Raw genomic sequence first — 15,621 nt, 5'->3', positions numbered from 1 at the left:
TTTTGGTCATCATCCCCAAGCAGGAAGTGGGAAAAGAAAATGGCTGTCCAACTCACCCAACTTTCTAATCATGCGGAGTCGCGGCAAGAGCTCGAGAGGAGAGACCGAAAACCTGTGATAGGCACGTCAGCAAAGACATCCAAAGACGAGAGATCCCAGCAAGTTCTGTAGGAATGCAATGGCTTTTTTTGTTGTTGTTGTTATTGTTGTTGTTATTTTTAACGTCTACTTCCGCCTCCCGTAGGGCATGAGACGTGCCGCACCGGTGAGTCTAGCATACAAAATTAAGAGCAATGCCCTAACTGTCCACCAAAACCATTGATCCGAGGGCAAACCGAGGCCTATTGCCAGTGTAAATCATGTGTTGCCCATAGCGTAAACGCGGCCCAACACTTGTAATCGAATCGCCCAGTGGGCGAGGTGGAATGCAATGGCATCAGTACGCGTTATTGGTTTCATGGAGCCGTGACAGCCGTATAGACCGTGAAGGCTTTGCGCTCTCAATACAACCTCAACATTTTCGTCATCATTGGCCAGGGGGGAGTGAGAGATGGGAGGAAGAAGAGTGTCTGGCTTACCCACGTTGCTGACCATGAACTTCACCAAGGGCTTGAGATAGAAGAGAACCTGGAAACTGCAGTGAATGACCATGTCAGCAAAGAGACCAAGCAAAAAAATGCAGACAATTGTTTGAAGAAGATGTGTCGGCCTCAGTAGTGCGCATGTTTGATCTCATTGAGCCGTGACAATCCTCGACTGTGGAAGCTTTGCCCTCTCGAAGTAAGGAAAAGGAAAGTTTTTGTCATCATCGACCGGGCAGGGGAATGGGTGAATGGCTTACCGGGGGGAATGATGTTGTTCGCCATCGTCAGAAAGACTGCAAGAGAAGGCCGGAGAAGGAAGAGCCTGCGTTGAACACCGTTAGCAACGAGCCAAAGACAAGTGGAAACTTGACAAGTGTTGAGAGTGTTGCTCGGTCTCAGAAGTGTCTTTGTTTTTATCGGCCTTAGGAGACCTCAAGAAAAGAGTAAAAATCCACACAGATGTGCAAGTTTGATCATCATGAACCAAGCGGGTATCGGAAACAAGGATAAGGGAAAGCTGGCTTACCAATTGCTAAAAGCATTGCGTTGTCCAAACACAGAGTCTGTTGTCCCTGTTCATTCAGTTGGGGTGTTAGCAAAGCCTCTCCCAACCACAGCCTGATTTTGAGAAAAAGGAAGAAGACGTTGCTTTGAATCAGATAATCTCCAGTCGAATTTGGCTTTCAGTCGGGATCGCGAGCGCCCGCTCGTCCCCCTCAACAAAAGATCCGTGTGGTCATCATGGAAGCAACTGAGTGTTCGGGGAAAACAGCAAGGAAGGGAAGCTCGACATACCGCTGGTTGTCTCTGACAGACACACATCCTCGTGCGACAGAACCTTTCATGGCTCTCAAGTTGAAGGCTCTCCCAATGCTGGCCTCGCTTGGATGAGGCAGTGTCACCAAAGCGATGTTTCCAGCTCCAAGACAAAGACACAGCCAAACTTCAAGCAAAACCCACCATCCCTCGGCGCTTATGGGGTGCTCCCTAGCGCCTGCAGGATCCTCTCAGATGCCGTCCGGCACAGGCAAAGCCCTTACTGGAATGGTGCTGAGGTGGTGCTTGTATGTTACGATCCAATCAGAGAATCCTATGTAGGCTAGACTAGATGACCAATTAGGTAGGACCCGAAGGGTCGGGTCCACGGGTCCGGTATATTGGGTCCAGGAAGGCCGGTATAAAAGAAGGCTTCCCCAGGCCTCTTGTTACCGGACCTTCAGCAAGCAATAGCTATCACAATCTACCAGTACCTTTCGGCTACTACTCTGTTACTCTATTGTTCTATCCCAGTTATAATACTCCCGTGCTTGTAACGGTTCGTCACAGTGTACTTGTTGACCCTCGACTCCCCGGTAGACCGTAGGGAACCACGCGGTAACACACTTCATGAATTGGAACAAGGCTTCCTTTGCAGGTCACCGCGGGAAGGTGCCCGAGCCACAATGACCCGGACAGCCCTCCCGCAACTATCTATCTCCATCACTCTATCTTACACTACGCACTTATAACAGGACCCGCGGCGCCTATGGTCGGCGTAATTACCGGAGGGTGTAAGAAACTGGATGCCCCTAGTGTGCACAATCCCCCAGTAAGCGGCCACCTCGATCGTTGACGGTGACCGCCGCGCGGTGGCAGTAACTGAATGGGGCTGAGGGATCGGATTTTTGCGGGGGGTCGATATGAGAAATGTTGAATCTCGCGCCCTGACGGTACCTCGACCAAGCTGGTAACCGGTTGATGTCGGCATCAGTTAAGACTAACTCGTGAAGATGTTGGATCTCCATGGAGGAAAGTGGATTTGTGTGTGAAGTCATCTCAATCCACCTCGATGCCTGGTGATGGTCCATGTCGCCGCGCCGTGGAGTTGACTGAATGAGTGGTTGGCTGGCGGCTGCATGTGCTGGAGGGGGGAGTTGTGACAAGGGCAGTGTTCTGGGCTTGGAACAGTAGTTCAATTCCGCTGATAAACTACTTTGGTCTCGAAGGCCTTGTTGGTCCTTTCAACCTCTAGAGGAAGGTTGGGCTTCAAGGCCTTCTTATGCCAAAGGGAAACGGTACCTATCTAGTATGTATGGGTCTTTGTCACCTGAGGCTCCAAGGCATCTAGCAATCTGCATACATGTAGGTCTTTCTCGTATGACACCAGGAGTGTGGTGTATGCCCGTTTAACAGTGTGGCATATGCTCGTTTGACAGTGTGGCATATGCCCATTTGACAGTGTGGCATATGTCCGTGTGACAGGAGTTGACTTCACAGTTCCGTGCTGATTTCACTCGACTGTTGTGTGTGGGTGTTACATGATGTGTTGCGTTTCGAGAGACCGGCTTTCCCGTGGGCGCCTTGCAAAGTTGCCGGCAAGGCGGAAGGTTGTGGGAAGCCTCAGAAGATTGTGGCTTGTCACACGGACATTTGCCCATAGTTCTGGGTTAGGGTTGCCGAGGCTTAGCAGAGTCTCAATGCCTGACATCAGCCTCATGAATGCCCGGTGGCCGCAGGCCGCGAGGCTCAACCTCGCTTTGGCCAGACTCTCAGCTACCAGCATCGCTCACCCAAGCCCCTCTCGACGCCTTCAGGCTAGCGAGCCAACCACCGAACTGCCGACGACGCTAGTAAGCGAGATGAGGCAATCCCCAGTCATCACAGAAGCGATCACAGCAACCAAGCAAGGATTAGAGCGACCGAACGAGGATCGGCGCCAGAAGAAGGAAGTAGAATGGTTGAAGGCACTCAGGAAGACCCACATGTATGAAGATCGCTAGATAGATACCCTGAGGCCTCAAGCAACAAGGCTTGGTACGTACCTTAGTACGCACCAAACCTCTTTGGCATAAGAAGGCCTTGAAGCCCGGCCTGGATGGAAAAGCTTCAGAGGATTCAACAAGGCCTTCGGGACCAAAGTAGTTTATCAGCGGAATTGAACTACTGTTCCAAGCCCAGAACACTGCCCTTGTCACAGTGAGCGAGCCGCCAGTATATGACGGAACCTGTAGCACAAAGGAAAATATAAAAGAAATGACAAAATCACTCCTCTCCGCTCTCGTTCTCGCTCTCCTCCTCCCGCAAGGCCTCCTCCCGTCTCCTTGCACGGTGAACTAGCCTGTCCAAGTTCACCGTAACCCTCTCAATGTCGTGGCCATGGCCAACCTCCACCCCTCTACTCCGTAAAAACCCCATAAGGTTGTCAGCGGCGCCACCGCCGTCAGTGTGCTGTTGCCAGAGTGTCTGGCGCCATGCCTTTCTCGTGCAAGTCCATGAAAAGAAGTGCGAGGTCTGGATTCTAGCGATGAAGCGCTGCCAGTAAATTCCAATAGCAAGGGAGAGATTCTCCCGCGTAGCCGCTTCGCCCGTGACGGGGAAAACTGCATATGCCTTCCTGCAGAAAAAGGGATGGAAGGGATTCTTCCAGCTTCCACAGAAGCATGTTAGCAGGGCGTCCTCGTGCTCGAAGCGCTCGTGGTAGTCCTTGAAATCCCCGTGGCCAGACCTGGCCGCGAGGAGGTGGTGTAAAGAGCGTCTGTCCAACTCTTTTAGTTCGTCGTTAGGCTTGATAGAGACCCCCAAAGAAGCAAAGACAAGTGTCAATGACAAAAGGCCTCAGAGTACTTAAGTGAAATGATCCAACCCCGCTCTATCTACGACAAGTGATTTTGCGCATCAGCGAGGGAATGTCGCCCTTCATCTGGTAAGCGCAAGTGCCGAATCCCCTTTTCCGAAGCACAAGGCCGCAAGCACCCCTGTTTATTTCAGACGTGTGCATGCCACAGGGACGAAAGCCGAAGCATATCGTGTGATGGCCACTCGTTCTCATTATTGGCTGTAAAAAAGAAGATCGGAGAAGAATACGTACACACAAGACCTGGCAAAGGACGTTGTTGTGTTGCGGAGAATGTCTTTATCGGCTGTAGTTGTCTGCAAGTGTGCCCTAATGATGGAAACGGTCAGCAAAGCTCGAGTGAGATGATGAAAGTCAAAGACCGGTGTCAATGACATGGAAAGAAGCCTCAGAGTTAGAGTGAAAAGAGCGGACCCCAAACTATCTACGGGAGAGTGATGTCGTCCATCAGCGTGGAAATACCGGCTTATACACAGCACCCAGCTAATATCAGATATGCCACAGGGACGAAAAATCGTATGTGGCCACTCGTTCTCATCATTGGCCAGACGGAGAAAGGGCCAAAAACAGGAGAAGAACACTTACTACGCAAAGAGTTCGCATAAAAGATGGTCTTGTTGGCAAAGGTCAGTCACCTGCAAGCTGGATGATGAAAAAGGTCAGCAAAGCTCAAGTGAGATGAAGTCAAAGACCAATGTCAGGAATGAAGAGTGCCTCAGAGTTGAGAGTGAAAAGCCGACCCCTCGCTATCTATGACAGAGTGGTTGTGTGCATCAGCGAGGAATGCTGAGTCCAGATGCCGAATCTCCTTTTCCGAAGCACCAGACCAGTTTACAACACCCTGTTAGTTTCAGATGTGTGTATGACATAGGGACGAAAGTCGAAACGATCGTGTGTGACCGCTCGTTCTCATCATTGGCAAGAAAGTGGAAGGCTGAATGGGAGAGTTGGAATACTCACACGTTACAAAGAGTTATCGAGAGATGACATGTTGACTTGTTATGGACTCTGTTGTGGACTCTTTTGTGGACTCTGTTGCTGACTTGAAGGCTGTGCAGCGGTCGCAGGCGCAGGCGACTGAAGTTATGTCGCTGATGTCGTGTCGTTGAAGTCTGGCAAAGTGGAAGCCGGTCGCAATGATCGCAGCGAAGTGCTTTTTTGTTGTTGTTATTTTTAACGTCTACTTCCGCCTCCCGTAGGGCATGAGACGTGCCACATCGGGATCGCAGCGAAATGCAAGACAACCTGATCGCCACAAAAATAATGTTAGCCCAATCCATGAAACAAGGTGCGTCAAGTCTTGAGTGATGGACGTCAAGTGTTATGAGGCGACGGGGGCATCAGTCCCGAAGGGCATTCCCCAGCAACAGTCCTCCCGAACCAAGGGTCACTACTTCTTGGAACAGGCACAGACACCAGCACAACCTCCAAGCTGTGGCATGCAAAGAGGAGGCTGGCTGGACTAAGTGAGTAGAGGGGCGGCTCTACTCATATTTGAAGTCTGTGTTGTTGTCATGTTGTCGTTTAAAGACAAAGTCGCAGTCGCAGAGAGAGAGAAAACCGTGGAGAGGTGCCCAGGACAGAAGATGTCTCAGACAGCCTCCCCGCAGCGCCGAAAGCTGCCCACATCCGATGTGTGAAGTCGAAGTCGCAAAACCTGTTGTCAAAGTCTGAAAGTGTCAGCCCAATCTGTTCATGGTGTCCCAATAAGAGGTGCCCATAGGGTGCCCGGATTGGGTCCTGCGCGGCGCCAGGCCGGGAAGCGGAAGGAACTTTCATGACCGCAAACGTCCCCCCAGAGGCCTGGCAAAGCCCCCGTGAGAATGGCCGCTTTCCCTGAGGTGGCTGGCCCCAGAGACCACAGGCACTCTCGCAAGCGGCGCCAACCGTCATGAACACCGACCCGGCTGAACTGAGTGAATTCGTTGTGCAATGAACTCACTTGATTGATGATTGTGTGAGAACGTGTGTCGGTCGAGTCGAAGATGGCGATGAAGTGTCGGGAAGGAAGTTGTCGCGAAGAAGATGAAGACCGTCGATGCTCGATGACGAAGAAGACCTACATGCACCACCACACCAAGTTAGCCATGGCCCATCCTCCTTGGTCACCCCAGACTCGGTCCCGGAGGGTCTTGTTCCTGACTTGTCATTGTCTATAGCACAGCCACCTCCCTCCTGGTGTGCACACCGCGGTCCTGATACTGATCCCACAACCCAAGGCAAGGCTAAGTAGGTGCACCTACCTGATGTGAAAGAAAGAGAAGAAGTAAAAAGCTGAAGACCGAAACCGATGAAGACGATGATGATGACGAAGAGCTGCTGTGATCACCGCAAAAGTGGGTTAGCCAACCGAACACACGAATCCAAGTCTGAAGACAAAGACGAAACAAAACCCGTGACATCAGTGTCATCTCCACCTCGCCCACAGAGACAGTGTCACCTAGAGGCGTGACCGGGCCTGGCAGCCTCGCAGCCAACTTTAAGAAGCCGATAGGTTGTCTTCATTGCCACATGGGGGTTCTGCCGCGCACAAGGAATAAAACTAAGTAGGAGTAGGACCTACCAAATGATGAAGAAGATGAAGAATGTCGAAGACCGACGACCGGTGATGATGAAGACCTGCTGAGTTCACCGCAAAGCGGGTTAGCAAAACTGAACACGGAACAAACCGAAGAATGAACAGAACCCGCAGCATCAGTACCATCTCCACCTCGCGCCCATCATTGGCGTCGCGTTAGAGGCGTGACTGTCCGGCGCCCCGCAAATGGTTGAACCACTGCGGCCCCAGCCTCGCAGTCAGCATTAAGGAGCCGATGAGTTATCTTCATCGCCACATGGAGGGTTCTGTCGCGCACAAGGAGAAGCTAAGTAGGAGTTGACCTACTTGAATGTGTGTGTGTGAAGTCGAACTCGAACTCGAAGTCAAAGGCGCGATGATGTCGAGGTGATAATGTTGTTGTTGTTGTTGTCGTTGTTGTTATTTTTAACATCTACTTCCGCCTCCCGTAGGGAATGAGACATGCAACATCGGTGAATCTCGCGTACAAAGATAAGAGCAGGGCCCTAAATGTCCACCAAAAGACCATTAACCCGAGGGCAACCCGAGGCCTATTGCCAGTATAAATCATGTGTTGCCCGTAGCGCAAACGCGGCCCAACACCTCCAATCGAATCGCCCAGTGGGCGAGCCGCCAGTATATGGTGGGACCCGTAGAACAAAGGAAAATATCGAGGTGATGAAGAAGGAAACCTGTGAAAAACTGAAACCCTTAGCCCAACCAGAGAACTTGTCATTGTCATCGTCAGGATGTAAGAATGGGACCGTTCAGGGAAATCCAAACACCGCTGGCTCAGAGGTTGGCAATTTGGTCTTCATCGTGTACCCAAGGCCGAAGCCGAGGACGCAGACCCGAGGAGGGTATCATCATTGCCAGCGATGAAATGGTGTTGGACTAAGCGAGCACGCTGTGCAATATGACTCACCATGATGAAGTTGAAGATGTTGAAACTGATGATGTTGAAGTTCAAAAAACCTGTAAAGACTGAGTCACATTAGCCCAACCGGATATCAAGTCAATAGTATAAGGGACCCCGAACACCGCCTTGTGGCTCAGAATTGGCACTCAAGTCTTCATGAAGCATCAGACACAATGAGGATATTTCATCATTGCCAGCGACAAACGGGAGTTGGACTAAGTGAGCACGCTGTGCAATGTAACTCACCTTGAGATAGAAGAAGCTGTTGATGATGTCGATGATGTCGAGGTGATGAAGAAGAAAACTTGTGAAGACTGAATCACATTAGCCCGACTGGATGTCATGTCAATAGTATAAGGGACCCCAAACACCGCCTTGTAGCTCAGACAGTGGCCCAGTTGTCCTCAAGATGACAGCTCGAGATGGCACAGGTAATCATCATTGCCAGCGATGAATGGGAGTTAGGCTAAGTGAGCGCACGCTGTGCAATGTGACTCACCATGAAGTTAGAATGTGTTGAAGTGCGAAAGATCTGTGTCGCGTCGCAAGCTGAAGACCGAACAATGATGATGATGATGATTGACCTTGAAAAAAAAGAACAAGAACACGTCAGTAAACTGCTTGACAACGCGAATGATTGTCTGGTTAGGTGAGGTAATTCTTGCTTCAGATAGTGGCAGTTTCTTCCATACAAGGCTAAGACTGTTACCAGCAACGCCAGCGTTACCTGGACACAAACAACAGGAATACTGACGCGGTCACGTTTCATCATGCTGGGACTCTGTGTGTGATAGTATCTGTTCTTACCTGAAGATGTGAAAGCTGAAAGATGCGCGATGATGATGATGATGATGATGCTTGATCCTGAGAGAGAAAGAACACATCAGTAAACTGCTGGACAAATGATATCCGGTTAGGTGAGACGTTTCTCAGGTTCCCTGGTCAGTGGCAATTTGTCTTCATTGCCTCAATGCTCGACTTGGTGTATGATCATCATGGGAATAGTCTGCTCGTGCTAGTATCTGTTCTTACCTGAAGAGAAGATGTGAAGCTCAAGATGACGAGCGATGACGGTCGAAGAAGATGATGATGGTTGAAGGAGAAGAAGAAGAAGTTGGAGGAGGAGAAGAAGGTGAGTATGACGAGAGTTGAGGAAGGAGGAAAAGTTTGCGAAGGTAAAAAAAGGTGAAGGAGGAGGGGTTTAAGTAGAGGAGAAGGAGGGAAAACAGGTGGGGTCACGGCGCGACAGAATCAGTCTTCCTGAATAGAAATTCCCGGTGGGGCATGGCAAAAGGCAGGTACTCGAAGGAAAAGCAAACAATCGTCTGATGCGGGCCATTTAGAAGACGGGACGAAGAGATAGGACAAAGTGCGCAAGCGATTTGGTGGCCAGGCGGGCTGGTTCTGACGTCTGTTTGTGCAACCACCAGCTGGATGAGGCTGTCTATTGGCACGGCAACTGTGGCAGGCTGGCCAAAAGGGTCCACACTAAAACCAAAAGCTGGTCTGCCACCCGTCCCAAAAGGGAATCTGGCGCAAGGCGGGGCAGTCGGGACGGTCTGGGCCAGCACAAGAGGCAGCAAAGAAGACCGGACGACGGCTGGGAGATGGCAAGGGCCCCACAGCTGGTCAACTCATCGTGGTCACGACGGCACAGTGGGGGTACGGCAACGGAGCACCCTGGCTCGTTGAGGAGGGGGAAGACGGGCTCGACGTTCTTCTGCAGGGTTCTCTTCGCACCTTGGATTGCTTGGGACGAATGCCTTGCTCATCCTTTTACCCAACAAGTCCCAAAGTTGAGATGTGTGAGATGGAACAAGTATCTGTGGGTATGCAAATTCAAGAAAGCAGCCCTTTAGTAGGCTGAGAAGCACAAAGGCAAGCGCTTAATCACTCCATGGTACTTCTCGAGTCTCCGTCAACAATGAGACGAGCAAAAGGGACGGTCACTCGTCCCATGGCCTGCAGGTATCTTGAGCAAGGAAGATGGGATCTCAAAACAATTTCGAGTCACACGGGATCGAGACCCCTGTCATAGATAGCAAGAGGATCGAGGGGCAAAGCCTTGTGCCTCGAAGAAATCATCTCGTTGGCCTCAAGGAGGGATGATGTGACTAGATGGGACGGGAAGCAACAGGAACTTTGGTCTGTTGAGACGGCTGGCATGGCATATCGGACCAGCTGTTGTGGGTCGGTGCTTTTGTGTTGTGGCCTCGACCGTTTGCCTTTCCATGGGCACGGTGACGCGACAGTTTGCCGGCTGGAAGGTACGCAAGCCGGCACTGGGACTGTGCTTTGACTTATCGGGTTTTCACCGCTTTGGAGGGTAACAGGGCGGGCAGCGGGCAAGGGAAAAGTGAAAGCTCGTTGAGCTCTTCGTGGAAATCTCAAAATCACGTTGTTAACTGTGTTGAGAAAGAAGTTATTTGCAAGTGATTGCCATTGAGGTCTGTCGGAAGCATGAGGAATTTCGTGATAATCGCTTTGAGGAGAATATTGCGCAAGCGAAATATGCACAAGAAGGAAGTCCCGGTTGAGCTCTTTTTAGGAGTGCACATATCGTGTCGCTGTTGGCCTTGAAGCCAAAATTATTTGCGAGTGACTGCTGGGTTGCGCTTTGGAGGCAGATTCTGCGACCTCGATATCATGACCTTTTGCTCAGCGCTGGAAAGCAATACCCAAAATTATAACCGGTTAACACAAATCATATCAACGACTTCCCCCAGCTTCCCTGGGAATTCAAGAACAATCCCTGAGCTTGGAATCATGTTCCAATGCTTGTCGTTGGAGAGGGGAGCCAAGGACAAACCCAGCTGTTTCCAATGCCACCTAGTATGCTTCCATGAGAGTCAACACCTTTACTTGCATTTTGAGCACAAATCAACTCTAGGAGCATGTTAAATAGAGTGCATTATCCTCCTACATTGAGTGGCCATACAATTTACCTACTGTTGCGTTGAGTTTGTTGAAAACACTTTCAACGAATTCGATGTCCAGACATTTTGCCATTCTCGGCGTCAAGGAGGTTTATCGACAAATTTCTCCTGTCATTTGACCGGAAACCATAGTTTAATATGCACCAGAAGGGCTATTTCCATGTTCAGAATAACTAAACCCTGTTACAAAGCCCATGTTCGATATTCCCGAGCTGAGTCGGCATTCCAAGAGTGAGGGCAGGTAGCCCAGTGAAAGTCCACTTCAATGCGCGTTATTACCCTCACTAGCAGTCTCAAGCATTTGTCCTAAACTCGGACAAGATGGAAATGTCAAACTTGAACTTGAATTATGTTATCTGGGAGTGTCTCATGCGCGTATTCCCCGTCACTTTTCTTGGCCAGTGCTTTGTGCAATACACCATGTCAATCACACGAATCTGATGACTGCAAGCTTGGTTTGGTTCTTAATTCTCCGTCTCTCATTCTGTACTACTATGCCAAAGCTCCATGTCAAAGCTTTTGTTGTCCTTCGTTGAGCCTTACTCCCATATATCTGCCGCCCTCGCTTTGTTCCTGAAATCCATCGCCAACACCACAGAAAGACTCAAATGCAAGCTCGACCGATATTCGTGGACATTAAGATGTGTTCTCCCGTTTCCTTCCATATTCCCTATTCTCTCCTCCATCCGGAGCCGGACCAGAAATCAGCCATTTTTCTGACCATTTTGAGACCAAAATTGTGCTTTGCCGCTGTCTCACAATCATTGGAATGTTTTGTTTACACGCAAAAGGGGCTGCAGTTGTTCTGATGTCGTTGAAAGTGGGTCTGGTGGTGGCGCATGATTGGTGGGCTGGGTGATCTTCGGTGCTACGGTGGGCGACACAGCGCCAGTGGCAATACGGTGAGACGACAATGGACCTGGAAGCAAACACTTGGGAAGCTGTGTTGAGGACATGATTATACAATGAAAGAGTAATTTGAGAGGATATGGGAATTTGGCGGGACTGCCGAGGGTTAGAGGTCATTAGAACACCATCGACATGGACACCAAACAAGATGGAAGGGACACCCGACAACGAACAACGCCGGCAAGTGCGTCAAAGAGGCACAAGGCCTAGAATTCGTCAACTGTTATTGATCGAGATAACCACGAGAAGAAAGTTCCTTAACCATCCACTTATACCGATGACATGATGTCCGCATTTCTTTCTCCCTATCTTGCAACATGAATGCCCCCGCGCCGCTGCGCGTTTTCTCCTCAAGCTTGTTAACTCTCGCGTTCGGCTACCACGCCACCATGGGCTCAACGCCTTTGGCCCTGGCCGGTGACTACCGCTGGCTGTGAAATGGCTTCAATGTCTAGAATTGTCAAGGTCGCTTGGCCAACAAGAAAGTTCTTCACGACAACCCGTGCGCGAGTTTTATCGGAGGGGAAGCCGAGCACGCGAGTGCAGCAGCTGGAGAAGTGGCGGCTAGGTTGGTCGGAAGCAATGGAGATCATGGGGGTTGTCGACGTCGTTGGCGTCTACTTCTTCAGCGGCGTCCCTGGGATGTTCTTGACGAGGGAGCTGGAGGCGTCCTTGGATGGCGAAGTCTCCTGTACGGAGCTTGAAGGCTGGCAGGCTGCTGTGCTGGGGCTTGATATTGATGCTGCAGAAGTTGGCCCGGGAGGCGGGGAAGGCGAAGGAGAGGGCGGAGACAGCTCGAGGCTCCAGCAATGGTATGTCGGATTGTTCCACATGCTCTTTACCTGGCTAACAAATGCGTTAGTGTCTTCGAGCTTTGAGGGTTCCCCAAGTTGGACATGGCGAAGAAGAAGTGATCCAGTGATTGGGGGTGTTGTGCTTTCTTCCATGCTTCCATCGCCATCGTGAACTCGCAAAGGCCTGTAAAAGAGGCCGAAGATGTTCCACGATGAGAAGACAGCGAACAGAGAGATCAAACACGTATCAAAACCGATACATGGAGTCTAGGCAATATGTCTTGAAGTCTGACAACGCCTGCTCGTTGTGGACATGGTAATTGGAGAAGGATGTTCGTGTATTGAGATCTGTCGGAATGTCTTACTCTGGCTTCGGGGGCTTCAGGTTTGGGAAATGCTTTGCCCTGAACTCTGCCTGCCTTTGTGCATATGTCTTCCTCTTCCCCTCGGGCTGTAAGCCCTCTGTGATCTGGGTGCCTTGTGCCTTGGACTCGGCTTTGGGGCCGGACTCGTTGGAGAGGATGTGTCCTGGCTGTAAGGGAGGTGTTGGCTGCTTTTGCGAGTCACAGCCAGTGCCAAATGAGTTGTTGTTGGGGGCAAGCATGGTGAAGGCAAATGGTAGTGGTGTATGGTTGAATTCCAAGCAGGGTGCTGGTCGTTCTGCTGTGTGGCAATGCTTTGGCTTGAACTTTGTAGTAGTGATGAAGATTGAAAGTCGAGTGCAAAACTCGTGAGAGACTGCTCGAGGAACGAAAATGGGGTCGCGAAAGGAAAATTGGCGGCTCTCCCGTCTTCGCGCAGCTTCCACTTCCAAGTTCCCGTTCCACTTTTTCCGTGCCGGCCACCAGATTGCCCAGTACCTGGGAGCCCCTCCCTGTTGTCACGTATCGAAACGTTCAAGAAAAGAGCAACAAGTCCAAAGTGGCACGAGGTCCTGGGTCATTTGAGGGGGTGCATGAGGTTGGCAAGGTCATATGAGCTGTTCGCAAGCCGGGGACAGCATCCTCGAGACCTGGCTGTGGCAAGCTCTTTCCTCTTGCCGCATTGCGCTAACACCGGACGCGATTGTATCGGATCCCTGTTCCTGTTACTGCCTGTTTCGGTTGCAAGCCCCGCTGAAAATCTTTCGGCATGGGCAGATTGCCTGCCGTGGTGCCAGTGACGACTTATCAGCTCCCGTCAGGAGGTGGCCAGACTCTTGACTCTTCCGATTGCAAGAATGAGCTTGGGAATTAAACGGGCTTGGGAGTGAGGAAGTAGGCTGAAAATATAGCATTTCGGTGTGGAAAAGTCCGCATCAAATGTGCTATGCATTTTGGCCTGCAAGCTCTTTGCTGTAGTTGTGCTATGAACCTTATTGCTTTGCTTGCTTGCGAAACTGGGCGTTCCCATTCCGAATAACTTGGAGTTATACGCGTCCTTCGAAGCAAGGGCGCGATTTCCTAAGAAAAAAACGGTTCTCATCATTCGACTTGCATCCAGTCCACGCGAAACTATTGACTGGATCTCTGTTGCTTTTTCCTCTTATGCTTTTGCTCCTCAAGAAGGCTGTACGGAATTGCCGAACCAAGCCGGCTCCAGATTGCAATCCACCACGGGGATGACGAGCCGGCTTGTTCTGCGCAGGAAACTTGGAAGCTCGAGCGATGCCTCAAGCAACGAAGATCTCGAGGAAAGAATTGGAATGTGAACCTGGAAGGATTGCACACTGACAAAAGCCTTTTTCTGTTGGCCGAAACGCCTTGGGTTGGGGATTCAAGAGCTTCTCTTACTGCACCAGTACACAGGAAGAGAATAAAAACGTCGAAGAAGGTCTTCATTAGCTCATCTTCTTTTCGTTTCATGGCCCAGGAAACACAAACTTTACGGCGTTGATCTCACGTCCTTGTCCACACGAACAGCTACATCTCTCGCTTTTTATTCCAAGTTCTTACCGCCATGTCAGTTCCCAAACTCAAAGCTTGCAACCAATCATTTCTTTGCCGTAGCCTGCCATCATTAGGATCATCATCCACAGCTCCATGGCTTTTCGTTCAGTCTCTGTGGTCAAGATGGAAAGGACTGCCACTTGCAGTTTTGTTGTCAACATTGGTTTCATGGGTTTTGTGACAAGGGCAGTGTTCTGGGCTTGGAACAGTAGTTCAATTCCGCTGATAAACTACTTTGGTCTCGAAGGCCTTGTTGGTCCTTTCAACCTCTAGAGGAAGGCTGGGCTTCAAGGCCTTCTTATGCCAAAGGGAAACGGTACCTATCTAGTACGTACGGGTCCTTGTCACCTGAGGCTCCAAGGTATCTAGCAATCTGCATACATGTAGGTCTTTCTCGTATGACACCAGGAGTGTGGCATATGCCCGTATGCCACCAGGAATGTAGCGTTTGCCCGTATGCCACCAGGAGTGTAGCATATGCCCGTATGTTACCAGGAGTGTGGCATATGTCCGTGTGACAGGTTTACCCTTCCTCCAGGAGCACACGGCTAGAAGAAAGACATCATCATGATTATTGACGTCCCTGCTGACGGTCTTTGTGCACCATTTGCTTGCGCTTCGTCCTTCTCAGTGTTAAAGGAGCGTTCACAGGCGGGCAGGCTGTGTGAAGGGACGGAAATCCGCACTAAAGGTCCTGCTCCGACATATATACACCAAACAGACTTTGCATGCCGTTCACCATGGGTGTTCACAAACCCCCATTGTCAAGGAATTGGCTCTGGCGGCTCAGAGACACAGCGTTTTAATTAGGTACCTTAGTTCTGACATTGGAAACCGCAGAAAGGTGGGTAACATCTCGGTTATAGTGATTGGTCGACCGATCGTGTACCACTAGGCGTCTGATCTCGTTGTGATGGGGTGAAGCTAAACACGAGGCATGGATGAATGAGTGATGAACCATTTTGCTATATGAAAGAAATACAAGGCTGCTCCATGAATGGAAGAAACCAATGTCTACAAATAACCGTTTTGCTCAACTCAATGTTCCACTTCCGATCCTCCGCTTCGTTCCACCGCCCGCATTGTCTTTATAACAGCCAGACCCTGCTTTGTGACACCCATAAACTGGTGCTTAGCCGCGGTAGCGCCAATGGCATCGATGGCAACGCCGAGGTTGCCGTCGGTTCCGTTCTTGAAACCGACAGGGAAGGAAGATCGGAGACATGAGTCTTTCATCGATGAGTGATGCGATATCACAGCCCGAAGAAGAATCCACGAGGCTCATTTCCTCAATTATGTTCTGGAAGGCTCTGATTTTTGCAGTCCCAGTCAAATGGGATGCTGTCGGGTCTCTTGTTGGGCTCATAGACGCGGCGGACGT

At 50.5% G+C, this 15,621-nt stretch overlaps 2 protein-coding genes across 2 annotated transcripts; one reads left to right on the top strand and one right to left on the bottom strand.

Annotated features, from left to right (window-relative positions):
* Positions 1–9,107: 9,107 nt before the first annotated feature.
* On the top strand, positions 9,108–9,365 carry SMAC4_13332 (uncharacterized protein; the record flags this gene model as incomplete). The annotated part of the gene is made up of 1 exon (XM_066091376.1): positions 9,108–9,365. The coding sequence occupies one exon, from the start codon at positions 9,108–9,110 to the stop codon at positions 9,363–9,365; it is 258 nt and encodes an 85-aa protein (XP_065946284.1).
* Positions 9,366–12,135: 2,770 nt separating this feature from the next.
* On the bottom strand, positions 12,136–12,916 carry SMAC4_05103 (uncharacterized protein; the record flags this gene model as incomplete). The annotated part of the gene is made up of 2 exons (XM_003346796.1): positions 12,136–12,364; positions 12,678–12,916. The coding sequence occupies 2 exons, from the start codon at positions 12,914–12,916 to the stop codon at positions 12,136–12,138; spliced, it is 468 nt and encodes a 155-aa protein (XP_003346844.1).
* Between the last annotated feature and the right edge of the window lie 2,705 nt (positions 12,917–15,621).

The sequence above is a fragment of the Sordaria macrospora genome, chromosome 2, assembly GCF_033870435.1.
Source record: "Sordaria macrospora chromosome 2, complete sequence".
NCBI lineage: Eukaryota > Fungi > Ascomycota > Sordariomycetes > Sordariales > Sordariaceae > Sordaria > Sordaria macrospora.
The sequence above is the reverse complement of the archived record's forward strand: the minus strand, read 5'-3'. Positions and strand labels throughout refer to the sequence as shown.